This window comes from Python bivittatus, unplaced genomic scaffold (genome assembly GCF_059951505.1).
Source record: "Python bivittatus isolate LINGU-HERP-01145 unplaced genomic scaffold, Pbiv_v1 ctg000220_np1212, whole genome shotgun sequence".
NCBI classification, from domain to species: domain Eukaryota; kingdom Metazoa; phylum Chordata; class Lepidosauria; order Squamata; family Pythonidae; genus Python; species Python bivittatus.
Genome location: NW_028277048.1, coordinates 7,744,005 through 7,760,364, shown reverse-complemented (window position 1 = coordinate 7,760,364; position 16,360 = coordinate 7,744,005). Strand labels below are relative to the sequence as shown.

Here is a 16,360-nt window from a genome sequence, read left to right as displayed (position 1 = left end):
GGCCACACAGCGACTACTACACGAACACCCAGCTTTGCGGCCATTGCAGTTCAACAGGCAAATCTCCTATCAGACTGAAGGCGATGCGCAGAGCTTTGCCTGTTGAGTGTTTTCCTGCCATGGAGGCATTAAGAGAGAGAAGCCCTGCCAGGGGGATAAAGAGAGAGATGATGGCAATTCTACAAGGCACAGCATGTTCTTCCTATGCTCTGCCCCTTATGGTCACATAGGAAATGGGGTCTCACTTATAACAATTGTTGTTGAACCGGTTATAGCTGCCCAGGGCAGTGAGTGCCCCCAATCCTATGGCATACGAGAAAAAGATTTGGGTCCCAGCATCGATCCACACCTGAGAGGGAAGAAGAAAGAAAAAGAGAGAGAGATTGAGGTACGATGCGCTCGAACTCAAGGGTCCTTCCTCCGTCCCTTCTGCATACAACTGCCAACTTTTCAACCGCCCCTTGCACTCTGAACAGCCACTCATTACCGCTATTAACAAGGCATGTGGTTGATATCTGTGCAGTGAAGAGTTTCAGCTATCGCTGGTAGCAAGTCCTTTAGCCAATGAAAATGCAGTTCACTGAAGCCGAACTCTTTGCAGAACTGCACTGAGATTTGTACAACTGAAATCTTGACATTTATATTTGGTTCCTGTTTGGTTTTTTGCTTTTTTCTATTTCACAGTTGTAGCGCTTCTCCTTCTTCTCCTTCTTCTTCGTGTGCGTGCTCTTAATTCCTACCGACCACCCGGTGGTACAAAAGCTGGCTAATCAGCTGGCAGGTCTATTTCAACCCTTTCCATTCCATATGCCTCCCACTTACCTGAGGGGAAGCCAGTTTGGACCAGTCGGGTTTGAGATAGTAAATAATCCCGTCCTGAGCTCCAGGCAGCATCACCCCTCGAATAAACAGGATAATGAGCACCACATAAGGGAATGTAGCAGTGAAGTAGACAATCTATGTTGGGGAGAAAAAAAGAGAGAATGGGAATTAAGCTGGGGTGAAAAATGCTTTGTTTCTTCGCTCTATTCAGTTTAGAAGACCAAAGCAGGAGTAGGCAATCTGTCATCTCACTGAATGGCACACAAAAAAAGTGTAAAATTGACTTTAGTAGTATTTGTTTCTTTACTCTAATATTCACCTCCCTTGTAGACCACACTGCTCTCAAAAGACAGCTTGCACAAAATGTTAAACTGAATTAAATAACAGCAATTACAAATTGAATTATCCACTTAAAACATTAATTTAAAACCAGTAGCAGCCAAAATTGTTTTCCAGCCCAGCCCAGCAATTAAGCAAAGACAGGCTGCAACAGAAACATTTTCAACTCTTTCTTAAAAACGAGAAGTGAGGAAGCCTCATCAATTTCCCTCGTGGATTTCCAGTAGCCACTTTGATTGAAAATTGGCCCTGTGCCTGCACCTTTGCTGGGTGCGTGCTTGTCGTGTAACTGTTAAACAAAATTCCCCGTTGCTTATGCCAGGAAATGCTTTGTGTGTCTGGCTGCTGTCACTGTAAAAGATACAAGGCCAGGAAAAAGAATCAAAGGTGTCAGGTGCCCTGGGGTAGTTTTTAAGAAACCAAGTGACAAATGGCACATTCAGGACAAAGCGAGACCTTCCTTTCACTTGGGACGGACTTTCTTAACTTTGCAGGCATAGGAGGGGGTTAATGGGCCAGGGGAGTGGCTTTCCACTCTAGTGTGGGAAGGCTTGGGGCTCCTCTGAAGCTTACTGTGGAATTCCCAACAAGGAGACATCTGACCTGCTCCTTGGACAATTGCTCTAGATCTTCCCACGCTAGAGCATACCCCAAGGGAATATTCAGTGTGTTCTAAGGTGTGCTCTCCTTTTAGGCTAAGCAAACTTCCTGGTTATTCCCCCCCCAATTATTTGCATACAGGTTTGTGCAAAATATGCCCCCAAGAAGTAGAAAATTTTGGAACATCTTCCCCCTCCTTGCTACTTTAGAAAAATTGAGTGACTAATGGAGAGGAAAGGGAAATTGTACAGAATTAGCCCGGTGTTTCGAAATTAGTGGAATCAGCTTGGTTTCTTCATCAAGCACCACCATTCTGATGGAGCACACAGTCCTGCACCAGTTAGCCCTGCCTTGGGAACTCTTGGGAACAGTTTGAGCAGGAGAAGGAAGACAGTGCACGGGCAGAGAAAGCAACATCAGCTCTTCCAGCAATGTCAGCTCTTCCGTTAGCAGAAGGAGGTGACCGACACAGAATCTGGAATGTCTTGAAAGGACATTCAAAGAAAGAGAAAGGCACTTATGGGAAGTTCTACCTCAGCTACTCTAATGATCCAGACTGCCTTTGGATCTCATGCTCCATGATTTGCCCATGAGGTGGGCAAACCATAGACTGCATGTGGCATCCTAGTTCATCTGTAAAGCCCCACAAAATGTAGCAACCAAACTACTGATTTTCCATGGCCCAAATGTTCTGGCTGCAAAAGATGCAAAGCTATTTGCAAGGCTGAATCCATCTTGTTTGCATCTTAAACACCCCTCCTCGCACCTGAAAAAGTAAGAAAAAAGGGCCAAACACTTTCACTCACCCCCTCTACCCAAGAAGTCACAAATCATTCTGGATATGTTCCAAGCAGCTCTGTGAACCCAAAATAACACATTTTTAAAAAGTGTATGCCCTACCCAGGGAAATGTTGCCTATTGCTGATTTAGGGAGAAGCATTTGCAGCTCTGCCTCAAGTGCAAAAAATATTTCAGATGGCTGAATACACATAGATAAGGGACACGATATGTACATATGGATGTAACTTCCTTCTCTAATGAACATCTCGGTCTCCAGCACTTGCTGCTTAGCTCTTCAAGATTCTGCTCACAGTCAGAGAGGGGAAGCAGAAGACAAAGATTAAAGAATCAGCAGCTGACTCATCTCCTGCAGCATCAGGGAATTTAAAGCTACAGATATGCTCTCAGAGATGCTGACATGAAGGTCCATAACAGAGGTCCATAACCACTGAGCGAGATTAGGATTACAAAGCATTCTTTGTTGCCAATGGAAAAAGTGTACATAGATTGAGAACATATATATAAGATAAAAGTTTCAAGGAGCTGAATTTATCTTAATTTTATTCAATGATATAAGAAGCCCCATGAATGGATGACTGATAGCTTGTCCCTAAAAAAGTGGTCAGGCATAACTTCAAGAACCAACCTTCCCTCCGACCGACCTCCCTCCCTCCCTCCCTCCCTCCCTCTTTCTTTCTTTCTTTCTTTCTTTCTTTCTTTCTTTCTTTCTTTCTTTCTTTCTTTCTTTCTTTCTTTCTTTCTTTCTTTCTCTCTCTCTCTCTCTCTCTCTCTCTCTCTTTCTTTCTTTCTGCAAATTTTATCAAAAGTTTTAAGAGCAATAATAAGAACTAATACAAACTAAATTAGCACAGAGAAAACAAAAAAGAGAGAAATAACAGAAAAGGCTAAAAGTGCAATAAGAAAAGAAAATAGAAGTAGGAAAAAAAAGAAAGATACAAAGATACAAAGAAGTAGCTTCTGATATTCTTCACAGCATTCTTCACAGCAGTTATAACTACAATTAATTATATTTTAACCTCTCTCTCTCTCAAGTTACATCATGACCCTCTTTCTTCTATAATCTATCCTGTCTAATCGTCAAAACCATAAATCACAAGTTCATTTTTTTCATTTTTACATCAAAAGTCCATCAGGAGTTTCCAGGCACCAATGAAAGTAGATACTGTTCTCTAATCAAAGTCAGTTTGTCCGTCTCAGCAAGTTCTGTCAATTTCACCAACCATTCCTCCATGGAGGGTGGTGCCGAATCTTTCCACCTTTGTGCAAGAACGATCTTCCAACAGGTATCATAAAAAACACTTAAGAGTTTTTGGCTGCCTCTGAAAACTTTCCCATCAAGTTCAACCTCCTTCCGCAACCAGAAGGGAAAGAATGCTTGTCTAGATAGATAGCCTAGCTGATCCTCCACAATGCAAACTACAAGAGTGGCCAGATGTGGGAAGCTGGGCCACATATGAGTTCCTGTCTGCTGAGGCTTGGGGGCTGTGGCCCCGCATCTCCCGTGGCTGTCTGGTGAGAATGTCAGGCTCTCTTAGGCATGGAACTTGCTGATGGGTGGGATTTCAGATGCACTGGCTGTGCACAGGAAAAAGAGAAGCAGGCATTGGGTATCTGGGTGGGAGGAACATATGACTCAGAGAGAGATTTTGGTATGTGCACTGAATGGCAAACGAAGGCTCCTATTTACATGCAGAAAGAATAGATCATGGGCCACACTTTTCATGTCTAAGATCTGAATTCATTCCTTGGCTGCATTTCTATTCTGAAAGAACACAAATGGCAGACCTGGCCTCTGTCACCACGACACCAGATATCATTTTATCCCCCTGCAATCCAGGAGAATTGCTTCTAGTCAGAGAACACACTACTGACACCCTAACAGGACAAGACAGTTTTGTATGACCAACCACCATCCAACTATACATCTTCTCCAGAGCTGGAGAACAAATCCAAGTCCAGGGATCTAATTCCTGAATTCCATCTAAGAAGTTAAATCACAAGACTGATGTCTCAGCTGCAGTGGACAACGATGACTACCCCTTTAGAAACTGAGACTTTCCACCCACTTTGCAGAAACTCTGTTTTGCTCTCCTCACAAACAGGAACACTGAACTGTGTCTCAGAATGATACTTTAGATCAATCTGAAGGCAGGCATCTTACCTACCCTGTGGGTAGAGATTTCCCTCTGGAAGTCGTGGTTGAGATGGGGGCTAGGATCTCTTATATAGAAGAATTCTTGGTAAATCAGGAGCCAGTGGAGTCTAAGGTATGGCACTGGGACATATTTTTTTGCCCTAACTGTAATTTTAATTTGAATCCTGCTGTTTCTCCATTTCCTGACTGACCCTTGTAAGGGTCTGTCCTTCTCCTATGCTTAGCAACCACCATTCTTCTTTGCCGTAGTTTAGGACCCTTCGCCTCCAGAGGTTTGCACCTCCATGCATGTCTCACAGCTTTCCAAAGGGCAACCCAATCCCTCCAGCCCCAGGCACCCATCAGTCACATGTACCTCCCCTCACCCACAGTGCTTTCCAAAGCGCACTTTCCTCCGTGTATGTATCTTCATGTCATCTCTTCATTTCAGTGTTCTCCTCTCATACCATCTCCCCAGGGCTGTATGTACATCCACCCTCTGCCTGGCCCTCCTTGCCCGTTCTTTGAGTGCCACACCAGCTCCGCAGGGAAGACAACCTTCAGAGTGGGCCGCTGAGCACTTAGCAGAGAGGATTCAGGAAGCAGGCGGCTGCCAGTGGGTGCTCTGAAGGGAAGGAATTACTCTTCTTCTGGAGTCTTGTGCGCCCTCTACCACTATTCATTCACAATGTCTCCCCACCTGCTCCTCACTGCCACACTGAGTCAGACCATCTCCCTAGAGCTTCCTACCTTTCCCGCAGATTTGACGCCTTTCCAAACACAGAAATAGACGAGGACCCAGCAAGACAGGAGGCAAAGGGTCACTTCCCAGTTGATAGCCCCAGGGAACTCCAGGCCTTCCGACAGATTCAACACCTTGTTCCTGCAATCAGAGGGAGGAAAAGTGACCACCCAGATGGGATGGGGAGTTGCAGGGAAGCTGCTTTTTGATCAAAGATCTCTGTCTACACAGGCCTACAGGGCAACGAGCATGGCGCTGCCCAGAACAGAGAACTGGAAGGTCAGCTTGGGACAGGAGGGTAAAATGCCATGACTCACTCCCAGAACTCGATGACAGGTGACCGCTTGTCCGAAAGTTCATCGCAGGTAAGGTTGCTGCTGGCAGTGCCATTGGCACAGTCTTCATGTCGGAAGATCTCTACACACTCTGGGGAGTTCCAGGGATTCCCGCAGGTTGCCCAGGGCAGGGTGGCTGTAAAAGACTTCACCAGGTAGTAGAAGCCCCAGGCAAGTACCATGATGTAGTAAGTGTTGCAATAGAAGACGATCACCATAGAAGCAAATCCCAGTCCTGTTTGGAGAAGTTCAGTTACTTGAAGAGAGAAGAGGCTATTTTCCCTGAAGTGTACTGTATATGACACTGTTGCACAGCGAAGATGAGAGATATACATTGTACAAGTAAGTACATTTGCTAAATGCCCATATTTTAAATTGTGAAAACTGAGCACAATTTTCATCAAACAGTAATTTACTTTGGCTTTGCTTGCAGGGTGAAAGAGTGAAAACCCCCCATTTCTAATTGTTAGACAAGTCTTACTTTCCCTGGCTTCTAAGATTACAGGGAATAATCTTACACTGCATACTGTCCGCTTAAGTAGATTTTCACTGCCATATGGATTACAAACCTTGTTTTGGGTACTGAAAGTCTGTGTTCTCAGCTTGATTAATTCTGTCCCCTATGCCACATACAGAATCATGTCTGTATTTAAGCTTGTCTTCTCCATACATCCAGGTAGTCCAATCTTTTTAGTACCTCCTGACCAATCTTTGCCAATCTTACTTATTCTCCTACCATACCCTAATTTGGACACACCTCAGAGATCAATCTATTGGATCTTTTGATATTCCCTTGGTTCCCAATGACGACCCAAAACTGATGCTGTGAGTTGGATTGGGAAATTGAGAGAAGGTGCTTTTCAAAGAAAGCTCAACCTCTCCCTATGAACAAACCCATCTTTTAGTGACGATCTTTTAGAGTTTAGAGATGGAGAGAGAGACATTTACCTTTGAAAAGTGGCGCGATGTTCCATACATTGATGCTTCCAGCCTTCATGAATTGCCCCAAAGAAATTTCCAGGAAGAAGATGGGAATCCCGCCAAGGAGGGCGATAAGAATGTAAGGGATGAGGAACACACCTATAGCCAGGTGAGCAGCACAAAGTAAGCAACAGTGTCATTCTTCTTCAATTCTAATCCCCTTCAGCTTTTTCCCATAGGTACAGATGATCTGTAGGTTTGCTCTACTGAACACATATTTTTAAAAATGGCATCTAAATCTAATCTAATCTAATCTAATCTAATCTAATCTAATCTAATCTAATCTAATCTAAATTGTGCACCAGGAAAAGCTGAGTCCTGCCCCATAAATTGTGAAAATGGCAAGTCTATTTGCTTAATTGATTCCGCTTTAGCTTGTTGACTGAGAGGAGTGCAAGGGTGTCAGTTGAAATCTTTCTCAGTGGAAATTGTATTCAGTCATCCTTTGGGGCTCTGAGATATCATCAGACCCTGCCACACCTTGAAATTTACTCTCGGATGTCATAATTATTAAAATATGCAAGAATCTCAGAAGTTTTTAAGCAAGGAGAGTGAGCGAGTGGGAGAAGCCAATGAAATGAAATTCAGGTTAGAAGTTAGATTTTTTTTTGCAATCAATACCTGTATTTGTGGCTTCTGTGGCTACTTGGAGTTGTAATATTTCCCAGTCCTCCTTAAAACTTAACCTTCTCCAACTTGGCACCTTCTAAGTATTTTGAGATTGCACAGTTGAGAACTGGCCTTGCTGGCTGGGTTGTATTCCCCAAACATTTGAAGGGTGCTAGGCTGGAGAAGGCCAGCTGGGCTGAAATGCATCCTTGCTCTCCATTCAGAGATATTTTGCTGGCAAGTCTTTCTGTACAAAACATACAGAGGAAGACCAGATCCCTAAGATAGCTGCTACAAAGCTGGAAAGGGGATAGATAAAAAACAGACTCTGTTGTTCTCTATTATTTTCCTTCTGATTTTCCTTCTGGTCATTTAATCATAGGTGTTTCTTCAAGCTCCCAAGATCAGAAAAGGTCTCTGGGCCTCCCCTGCATTATCCATATTGATCACCACCACTTGATTTTGATCTGCTTCCCTCCTTCCCCAAATAGTTCTCAACTTTCCTGTCACCATTGTGCACAAGTGTGCCAGCCCCATAGCTGTGATGGACAGGTTAGTGTGTTCCTAGTACATGCGTGCACGTGGGCCTCAGCATGAATCACCTCAGGGATGCTATTTATAGTACAGATCCGTGGGTTACGGGAAGGTCCAAGTATTGTTTTTCCTTCTGCCAATCCCTAGTTAAAAAGATAATCTTGGGGATATACTGTAAACTCTTTCCCATGGGGATTAACAGGGCAATGGTTGGGGAATTCATTCATTGCTGCACATAGGCGGAGACATCTACTGCGTGGTATATGTGCGTGTTTGCACACAGAGCGGCTGAGATACACATGGCTCTGAGACAAGAGTATGTGTGAAGGCTGACTCAAAGAAGGAACTTTGTGAGTGTGGCTCTATTTACGTGCTTAACCAGGTCAGTTGAATAAACAGCAGCAGCCACATTCCTGAAACGTTGCTAGGTTTGACTAGTATTAATCTTGGGGATTTGGGTAGGTGAGCATGTTGCGCCAACCTAGTTTTTTTGGTTAGTTAATGGTTCAAAAGATTGTGGAAACTCGGAAAATGGATTAATGCAATGATCAGTTTGAGCATATCATGAAGCCTGTGAGTGTGTGTGTGGGTGTGTATGTGTGTGGCTTTATCTGAAGTTTAGCACTCACTCAGATGGTAAACCTGAGATATATCATTTCAGAGTACTCGTACTTCACATGATTTAATATTTCATTTTCTTTTTTGAATCCCTGCACACAGAAAGCTAGCAAGCCAGGGGAAACAATTCTGGCATCATATAAATTTGTTTTGTTTTGTTTTGCATAGAAACCCATTTTAATCTCAAATTCTTGCTTTCAGTCTGACAACCAGACACAAGTTTATCCCTATAAATTAGCCTGGAGTCAAAACTTTCCAGGAATAGCTTTTATAGGACCAATTAAGGTCTGAAATGTGTGATATACAATAGTAAAGGCTTTTTCTAGGAACACTCAAAGTGTATGCCTCATTCCATTAAATAAATAAACCAAAAATGGCTTTTAATCAGTTTTCATATTCTCTCTTTTTGTTTTTTGATGATCAACTCCATAAGGCATTGTGGATGTATGGAAATATCAGGGTTGGATCATGAAATAAATTGGTTGGACAGTCAATCCCTCTCTGCAGTTAACTTTAGAAACTTCGGTCAAGGAAACTGAGAGACTACTAACAGAATTCTCAGCAATCTCTCCAACCTGTAGTTCCCAGGCTTGAAAATTAATTTATGATGTAATTAATTTAGCAGTCTTCCCCTAGGTATCAAACTACAGCTCCCATCATCCCCAGCCAGTGAGGACAGAGGGCTGGGAGGGTAGTTGAGGCCTGGTATATACAGAGAATCCCACACTGGGAAAAACAGTCACAGACATTTACCGTATAAATATATCCCCAATGTTGCCTTTACGTATTTAGCTCAATGATTCCTGTAGGAATGAGAGGAGACCAGAGTCCATTTCTGGATTCACTGTATTTTCACACACCAGTGTTTACTGGTATGAAAAAGTGTTGACTGCTGCTTGAGGAACAGGATGCCTTAATCTCTTTGTGAGTTAGAGAGAGAAGGAAGGCGATAACTGGAAAGATGAAATCCCATGGATTAAAGCGGTCGCTGTCCTGCCCGCGGCAACTTTCGCACCTGAAGGAAAGCACTGACGTTTTCCTCTTTCCTATTCTGGCCACAGATCTATCTCCGAGTGGGTGATGAGAGGCCTTTGGGGGCACGGAGCCAGAAAGACTGAATCACTCATTCCCTGTGATGTCCTCAGGCCCCATGACAAACCCACAGGCCTCTTCTATTCTGCCTCTCCGCCTCAGCTCACGCATGTGAGCCTGCAGCTGCATGTCTAACAAATGCAGGGACCGCTGGCACTTGTGAATGTGCTGACCCTGGTATAGTGCTCCAATCACACCTGCCTGGGTACAACCCCTGCCAGTGGAGGCTTCCACCCATCCACCCGCACACCACTGAACGAGGCCACATTCTTAGCCTGGAATTTGGCCCCAGCAGCTGTGGCCTGCTCCGTGCCATGATGTGGCTTTTACACAAAAGAAGTTTCTCTCGACTGCCAGCCAAGTAAAAGAGGAAAGTTCTCAGGGCCCTCAAAGGGGTGGCTGGTGATTATCTCAGCCTCAGCACAAGGCAACCCAGCGACTTTCCCCAGAAGAAAAATGATTCTACCCCAGAAAGTTTGGAGAAACTTGAAGAATGCATCTCTGTTTCAACCCTGGACTATCCCCAGCCATTCTGAGAATATACTTTACTACCAAACGCTGCCTTCTCCAACCTTTCTCTTTCCTACCTAACTTCTCTGGCCAACCAGCTCCTTTGATTGTTTGGATCACTTTTTCTGTCCCTTCTGAGCTCCTTATAAACTTCAAAACATTATTAGAACAGTTTAAACCAGTGTTTCTCAACCTTGGGAACTTTAAGACAGGTGGACTTCAACTCCCAGAATTCCCAAGCCAGCATGGGGAGTTGAATTGAAGAGTTGAATTGAGCTGAATTCTGGGAGTTGAAGTCCACCTGTCTTAAAGTTCCCAAGATTGAGAAACACTGGTTTAAATTCATGCCCTGTAGGGCTAGCAGGCAAAAAAGACACTCTGGCTATGAGATCAGGTGTCCTTGTCATTCACTTCTTCTCGCTGGCCTAGAGGGAGGAAAGCAATCTTTTCCCCAATTTTTGTTCCTGCATTGGTTGCTGGATCCAGATCTCGCTGGGGATTATTCAACTCTGGTGACAGAAATCACGTGCCACCTCAACCACACATAAAACACAAACAGCATCTCTAAGCCACTTGTCAAGTTCACAGTTTTGGCAATCTCTTTGGGTGTTAGCTCAGGCTGAATCTATTCTTTATTAGCATAACAAGATTTACTAGTAATGGCAAAACATCCAGGAAGGATAGATCCCAGACCTTTTCAGTGGGGAAAGAGGAAATAAATGTATCTTTCTCAGAACATGCCTGTTTAAAACAGTAGGGTTGGGCAAATCCGGCCTCTTCAATTTTCTTCTGCTTCATCTCCAGTCAGGATTGAGCAAGTCATTTGCTTTTTTTCTTTCACTTTCTCTCCCTCTCTCTCTTTTAAAAAAGGAACAGCCAGGGCTTGTGGCTGCAGATACCTGCTAAATTTGTCCCATGCAAATATCAGATGAAAACTGGCTCCAGGGATGCAGCTGAGAATGTTGTCTTTCTGCTGAAGTCTGTCAAAGCACTTCTTTTTTTTATTTGCACGTACAACAATCTTAACAGAAACGGCAGATTTAAGGAAGCATTCTGAATCAGTACGTGCAAGGAGAAAAAGACAGAGTGCTATCTTTGACAGAGGTGCCTCAGACAGCAGGGTTTGTCAACAACAACAACAACAACAACTATTATCTGTCCTTTGCAAGCTTTGCTAAGCTGAGACACTTGTCCTTGGCTATTAAAGGACCGCCTTTGTACATTTTGATTTCACTTTTCTTCCAACCGGCACAAGATGATGAACATCCTGCTTAATTCTCACCACATTCTAATTTGACTTCTGAAGTTAGGTAAGGTTAAAAATAGGTACTAGCCCAAGATCACCAAATCGGAGTGGAGGTTTGAGTCCAAGTCACCAGCCCAAGACTTCAAGTCTCACTAACAGCACTCGTCAGAGAGAAATAGTTGCAAAAGTGTCAGCTGGACTTGGTTGTCTTACCTAAGAGCAGTGTGACACAATGTGCGTCACATCAGCCCACAGCAGGCCACAGAGCCTTATTGCTCTTCTCTCCTCTCCTAAAAGCAGCAAGGAGAAAACCACCTCTCCTTCAGGGAGAATGAGATAGCAATTTTGGCCTTGTGCTGTACAGATAATGAATCAAATTGGGAGTGACAATGAGACAGTGGGATCCAAACCCCCATTTATAAAGGTCAGGAAATTCTAAAATAGAGGGAGAAGAGCTTCTCCGACCCCCTGGCCCCCACTTCATTGCTAAATAAAGAGATGCTGGAGAAGGATTTGGGCAAACCTAAAAAGCTATGGACTTTGAATGTGTAAGGACTGGCAATGGACATTTTACAGAGGAGGCAGTGCCCCTGAACACATGCAGAAAGTATTCTACTCATCACTTCCTTTTCCTATGTTTTGGGATACTTGTCCTTGGCTATTGGGGAATGCCACTTTGGGGAAACAGATCCTGGAACTCAGCTTAAGCCAAGGAGACATGCATGCTCTCTTTTCTCCAGTCCAATCCCGGTAGATTTGTCCTTCCCATGGCCTTTGGCAATGTACTCAAGCATGATGTTGCACCAGTTAAACACATCTGAGTGGAAATGCACTATTCTTGGCTTCTCGTTGACTTTGTCCTCTGCATCCCTCCCTGATGCATCGATTGAAAAGCGATAAATCACAGAATGGTTTACATGGGCCATGGCCTGGAGAATGCCAATGCAGCCCCTCTTGAAGACGTGATGAGTGGAAACAGGTCTGCTGAAAAGATCATGTTTGCTGGGATTCTCTGCAGATCTCGGCAGCAGTCACTGCGCCAAGTGTACCCTGGCTTCTGCCAGAGGGAAATTTGCTTCCCATATAATTTTTATGACTTATTAAACCGCAGATGGCCTTACTGCTTTTCTTCAGGGCTGGGAGATTATTGAGACAACATGGGAAAAAATGGCACCCACATTTTTAAGAAAGCCAGCTGGGTGTGGTATTCAAGATCAGTGCCAGATGAGGGCCCAGTAAATCCAGGTTCCATGGAGCCATGGAGTTCACTGGATGTTTTTCAGCCAGGCATTTTCTCTCAGCCTGTCCTACCCTTCAGGGTCGTGAGGGTAAAATGGGAGAAAGGAGACAACTATGTATGCCACAAGGAACTATTTGGAGAAAAGGCAAGAAATAAATATAATAACAAACATATAAACAGTCTCCTCCTCCAGCCTACATGCTCTGTCCCATCTAAACCTTCAAGCTGGATATTACCCAAATATATTATATTGGGAAACGTGATTAAGTACATGCTTTTTACAATTACGTTTCCCAATATACAGAAAATAGGAGGATAAAGCAGTTACAGGGGAGGACTAGAAGGCAACAGGAAGGTGCTAAAAGTCTCTGTTCTGACCAATTCACCCATAAAATGCCCCTTCTCCCAAGCAGACTCACAGTTTGTTCTAACTCTTTCTTGCATTATTTGAATAAAAGTGGAGGAAGGCAAGATTTGCCATCGAGAATCAGCCAGCCAGGAAGGACCAATATTGCCCTCCTGTCAGCCAGGTGTCCCTTCCCAATGCCCCTCTGGAGTTCCCACATGGTCCCCTCTTCCCCTGTAATTACTTCCCCCTCCTCCAATTTCCAGGTGAAGCAGCCCAACTTTGAAAGGGGTGAGGCACCTGACTAGGGATGTCCTGAAAGATGATGCGACTCAGGAGGCTCACTTGCTGTATCAGCCTGGGGGAAGCGAATGAGAGATGTGGAAGAATCTAACCATGGAATCTACAGGGCAGCTCAGGAAGGGCACAGGAAAAATGTCCTGGAGAGTGTGGCTCATTCTTATCAGTGTGTGTGTGCGTGCACGCGCCCGCACGCCTGTGTGCATATATGCAACATCTTTCTAGTTTTTCAACTAGGCATCAAAATAATCTCAAAAAGGCTTGGGTCTTTGGTCCACCATGTGGCCCATGTAACTTGTTGCAGAGGGAAAGAGACAAGAGCATGTTCTTTCTTAAGTCCCTCTATGGTAGGAGATGCCAGGTGACACAAGACCCCCCAAACACTACAACTGGGGGAGGTGAGTCCCCATAGTCAAACTGGGTTGGGGGCATAATCTCCTACTTTTCTGCTCCCCTTCAATATGCTCCCCCTTGGGGGACTCTGGTGTCCACAATTAGCAGGATAGGGAGGCCTCACTTTTGTGTCCCCTTTCAGCGCAGCAGTCATGATTCTCCCCCACCTTCTTTGCTGGGAGAAGGTGATCCTCTGCCCAGGCGGCACTCCTTTGTGCAAGCTGGTAGCTGCCCTTTGCTCCCTGGCTAGCCACGGATGTGTGTGGTGACAGCACAGTGCCAACTACTTGTATCCTTCTCTGCCTCTCAACATTCCCAGTGAACGCAGGATTTCTCCCGTTTCTAATCGCAGCTCTATCTTCACCCTCACTCATGTTTCAGTCTGGATAAATTCCTTACATCTTCCAAGGACCTTGACCTTCTCCTGTGGGGATTGTTTTTCATAATCCCCCTGGTGGGATGACACCCTGGGGGACTCTTGCATGACATCTCCCACGAAGATTTCTTCCCCAGCCTTCTTCTCCCCTTCCAACCTCACCTCTGGATTCCATCTGTTGTGTTCAGCTTGACAAAAATTTCCTAAGTGATGTTTTTAAATTGTGGGGTTTGGGCGAGGCTTGTAGACTCCAGGTGGATGTGGGACTGGTTGGGCCTACTGAGGAAGAAAGGGAAGGCTCTCTGTGCAAAGCCTGATGAACCCCCATTCCCAGAACCTGCCCTAACTTTTGAAAGCGTCTGGAGGCTAAGCCAGAGGGGCCCTAAGTCCATGCCGGGAAGGGACGGGTGAGATCCTTTTCCCTTCCAAGGCATCTTTAACCATCTGCTCTTGCCGCTGCCAACTGTAGATCTCAGACTGGCTTACAACTACAGTACTCCTGAGTTTAGGATATCAGACCAGAAGGCCACGGTTTCAAGGATGAATGCTTTGTCAGATCCCTGTCCTTCCCAACGGGGCTGGACCTCGAAGCTTCCTCAGTGCGAAGGCGGCAGACTCCCTGCTCTGCATCCTAAAGGGTCTCCGGTGCGGATTTCCTACACGCGCCTCCGCTCGAGGATCGCCGCCCGACCTCCCCCGCCCCCTCCCCGAGGAGGACCCTGGCGACCCCTCCCCGCCCCTTCCACCCCGACCCCGCAGATTGCTCACCTCCCCCGTTCTTGTAGCACAGGTAGGGAAAGCGCCACACGTTGCCTAGCCCCACGGCGAAGCCCACGCAGGACATGATGAAATCCATCTGCCGGGTCCAAGTCTCTCTTTCGCGGGGCGGCAAGGCCAGGGGCGGCCTGCAGGAGTCCACGGCCTCCCCTTTGCTCCCGACTGGGGCTCCCTGGCACATGGCGGCTGCCGGGCGTCCCATCTTTTTGTCCTGCTGTTCCACCGAGACGCTGTAAATGCCGCCGCCGCCGCCGCCGCCGCTCTCCGACGAAGCCCCCTTGGCCATGGTGCCTGGGGGGATTCCCGAGTCCCGGTCGCCCCCTTCCAGACGGATCGGGATAATGCTCAAAAGGGGGAGGAAGAGAGGAGGTGCGGGGGGTGCAGGGAGAAGCCCCCTCGCAAGGGGCGAGCGGGAGACGGTGGAGCGTAGAGTCTGCGCTGGCGCTGGGGCTTCCTGAGGCAGGTAGCCGGCTCGGAGGGGAGGGCAGGGATTTTGCAGAGACTCAGAAACAATCCACGAAGCACTTGAAGGTCAACCTGAAAAACCTCATGTGTTCAGTGGACGCGGGGAAGGGGGTTGCTCGAGGGCAAAGGTTGGCGAAATCCGCCGGGGGGGGGACACCCCCACAGTACCCCGCCCGGAGTCACGGCAGGGCAAGGGGTAGGGGCGGAGAGTCGGCCAATCCCTTCGCGTCCGCCGCTTTCGCGCTGCTCGGTCGTTCTGGGGTTGCCGCTCCGGCTGCTGCCGCTGTCTCCTCGCAATCACCGCCCCTTCGAGCCTGCTGGAGGAGAGACCCGCGTGACGTCAGCCGGCCCGGCCCCCTCCTTCGCCGTTCCCTCGCCGCCACCGCCGCCGCCGTCGCCGGGATTCGCCGCCTGCTCCGCCTTTATCCCCCCCCCCCGCTCCTCCTCCGCGCGCCAGCACCGCCAGCCGCAGGGAAAGACGGCAGTCCGCGCGCAGGGGAGCAAGGCGGATGGGGGGGTAGTTGCAGCGGCCGTCCCCTTTCCTCACTCCCCCCTGCACCTGTTCCCTTCCTGGGCGCTGCTCGATAATGCTCCTCGCCTTTCTGGACTTGGCTTTGGAGTTTGCTGAGAAAAGACGCGTTTCAACCCACGCAGTTTGCAGTCAGAGCGTCGCTTCGGCTGCAGTTCCTCCCGCGCCTGTGACCGCTGTATGCGCGCACTTAGGCGGAAGTGTCAGCGGCGCTGGGCGTTTTTTTGGTCACGTTTGCAGCTGGGAAGGAGCGAGCTGGGAAGATCTCCCCGCAGATTAGCAAGAGGCCCCCCGCAACAGTGCCAAGTGTTTCTGTAATACTCCTGGATCTGAAAACCAGAAGATGCAAGTTAGAATTTACCGTGGGGGCGGGGCGGCGGGGGGACAACCTTAAAAACGTCCAGAAACAAGTTGGACTGTGTTAACAGGCTAGACGGCCTTTAAATGTATTGTTCCCCGGTATCTCCAAGCTCAATTCAAGATTTAACTTATAAAATCCTTAACGTTTTGGAACCAGGAAAGCACCTTCTTAAAGTCCTCCACACTTGCTCCAGTTTCAGCTGGAGACCCT

The 16,360-nt window shown here is 46.7% G+C and overlaps 1 protein-coding gene across 2 annotated transcripts in view; it reads right to left on the bottom strand.

Moving 5' to 3' along the window:
* SLC6A8 (solute carrier family 6 member 8) overlaps positions 1 to 15,956 on the bottom strand; it is a 34,586-nt gene extending 18,630 nt beyond the window's left edge. Inside the window, exons 1-7 of one of the 2 annotated variants that reach the window (XM_088137770.1) lie at positions 15,820 to 15,956; positions 14,787 to 15,577; positions 6,722 to 6,853; positions 5,756 to 6,008; positions 5,447 to 5,579; positions 823 to 957; positions 246 to 349 (exon numbers count right to left, since the gene is read on the bottom strand). In XM_088137770.1, the coding sequence (XP_087993896.1) occupies positions 246 to 349; positions 823 to 957; positions 5,447 to 5,579; positions 5,756 to 6,008; positions 6,722 to 6,853; positions 14,787 to 15,081 (1,052 nt within the window). In that variant the 5' untranslated portion in view covers positions 15,082 to 15,577; positions 15,820 to 15,956. Of the gene's footprint in view, positions 1 to 245; positions 350 to 822; positions 958 to 5,446; positions 5,580 to 5,755; positions 6,009 to 6,721; positions 6,854 to 14,786; positions 15,645 to 15,819 lie in introns of those variants that run through there. The other variant, XM_088137769.1, reaches the window with a different exon arrangement.
* Positions 15,957 to 16,360: the final 404 nt, after the last annotated feature.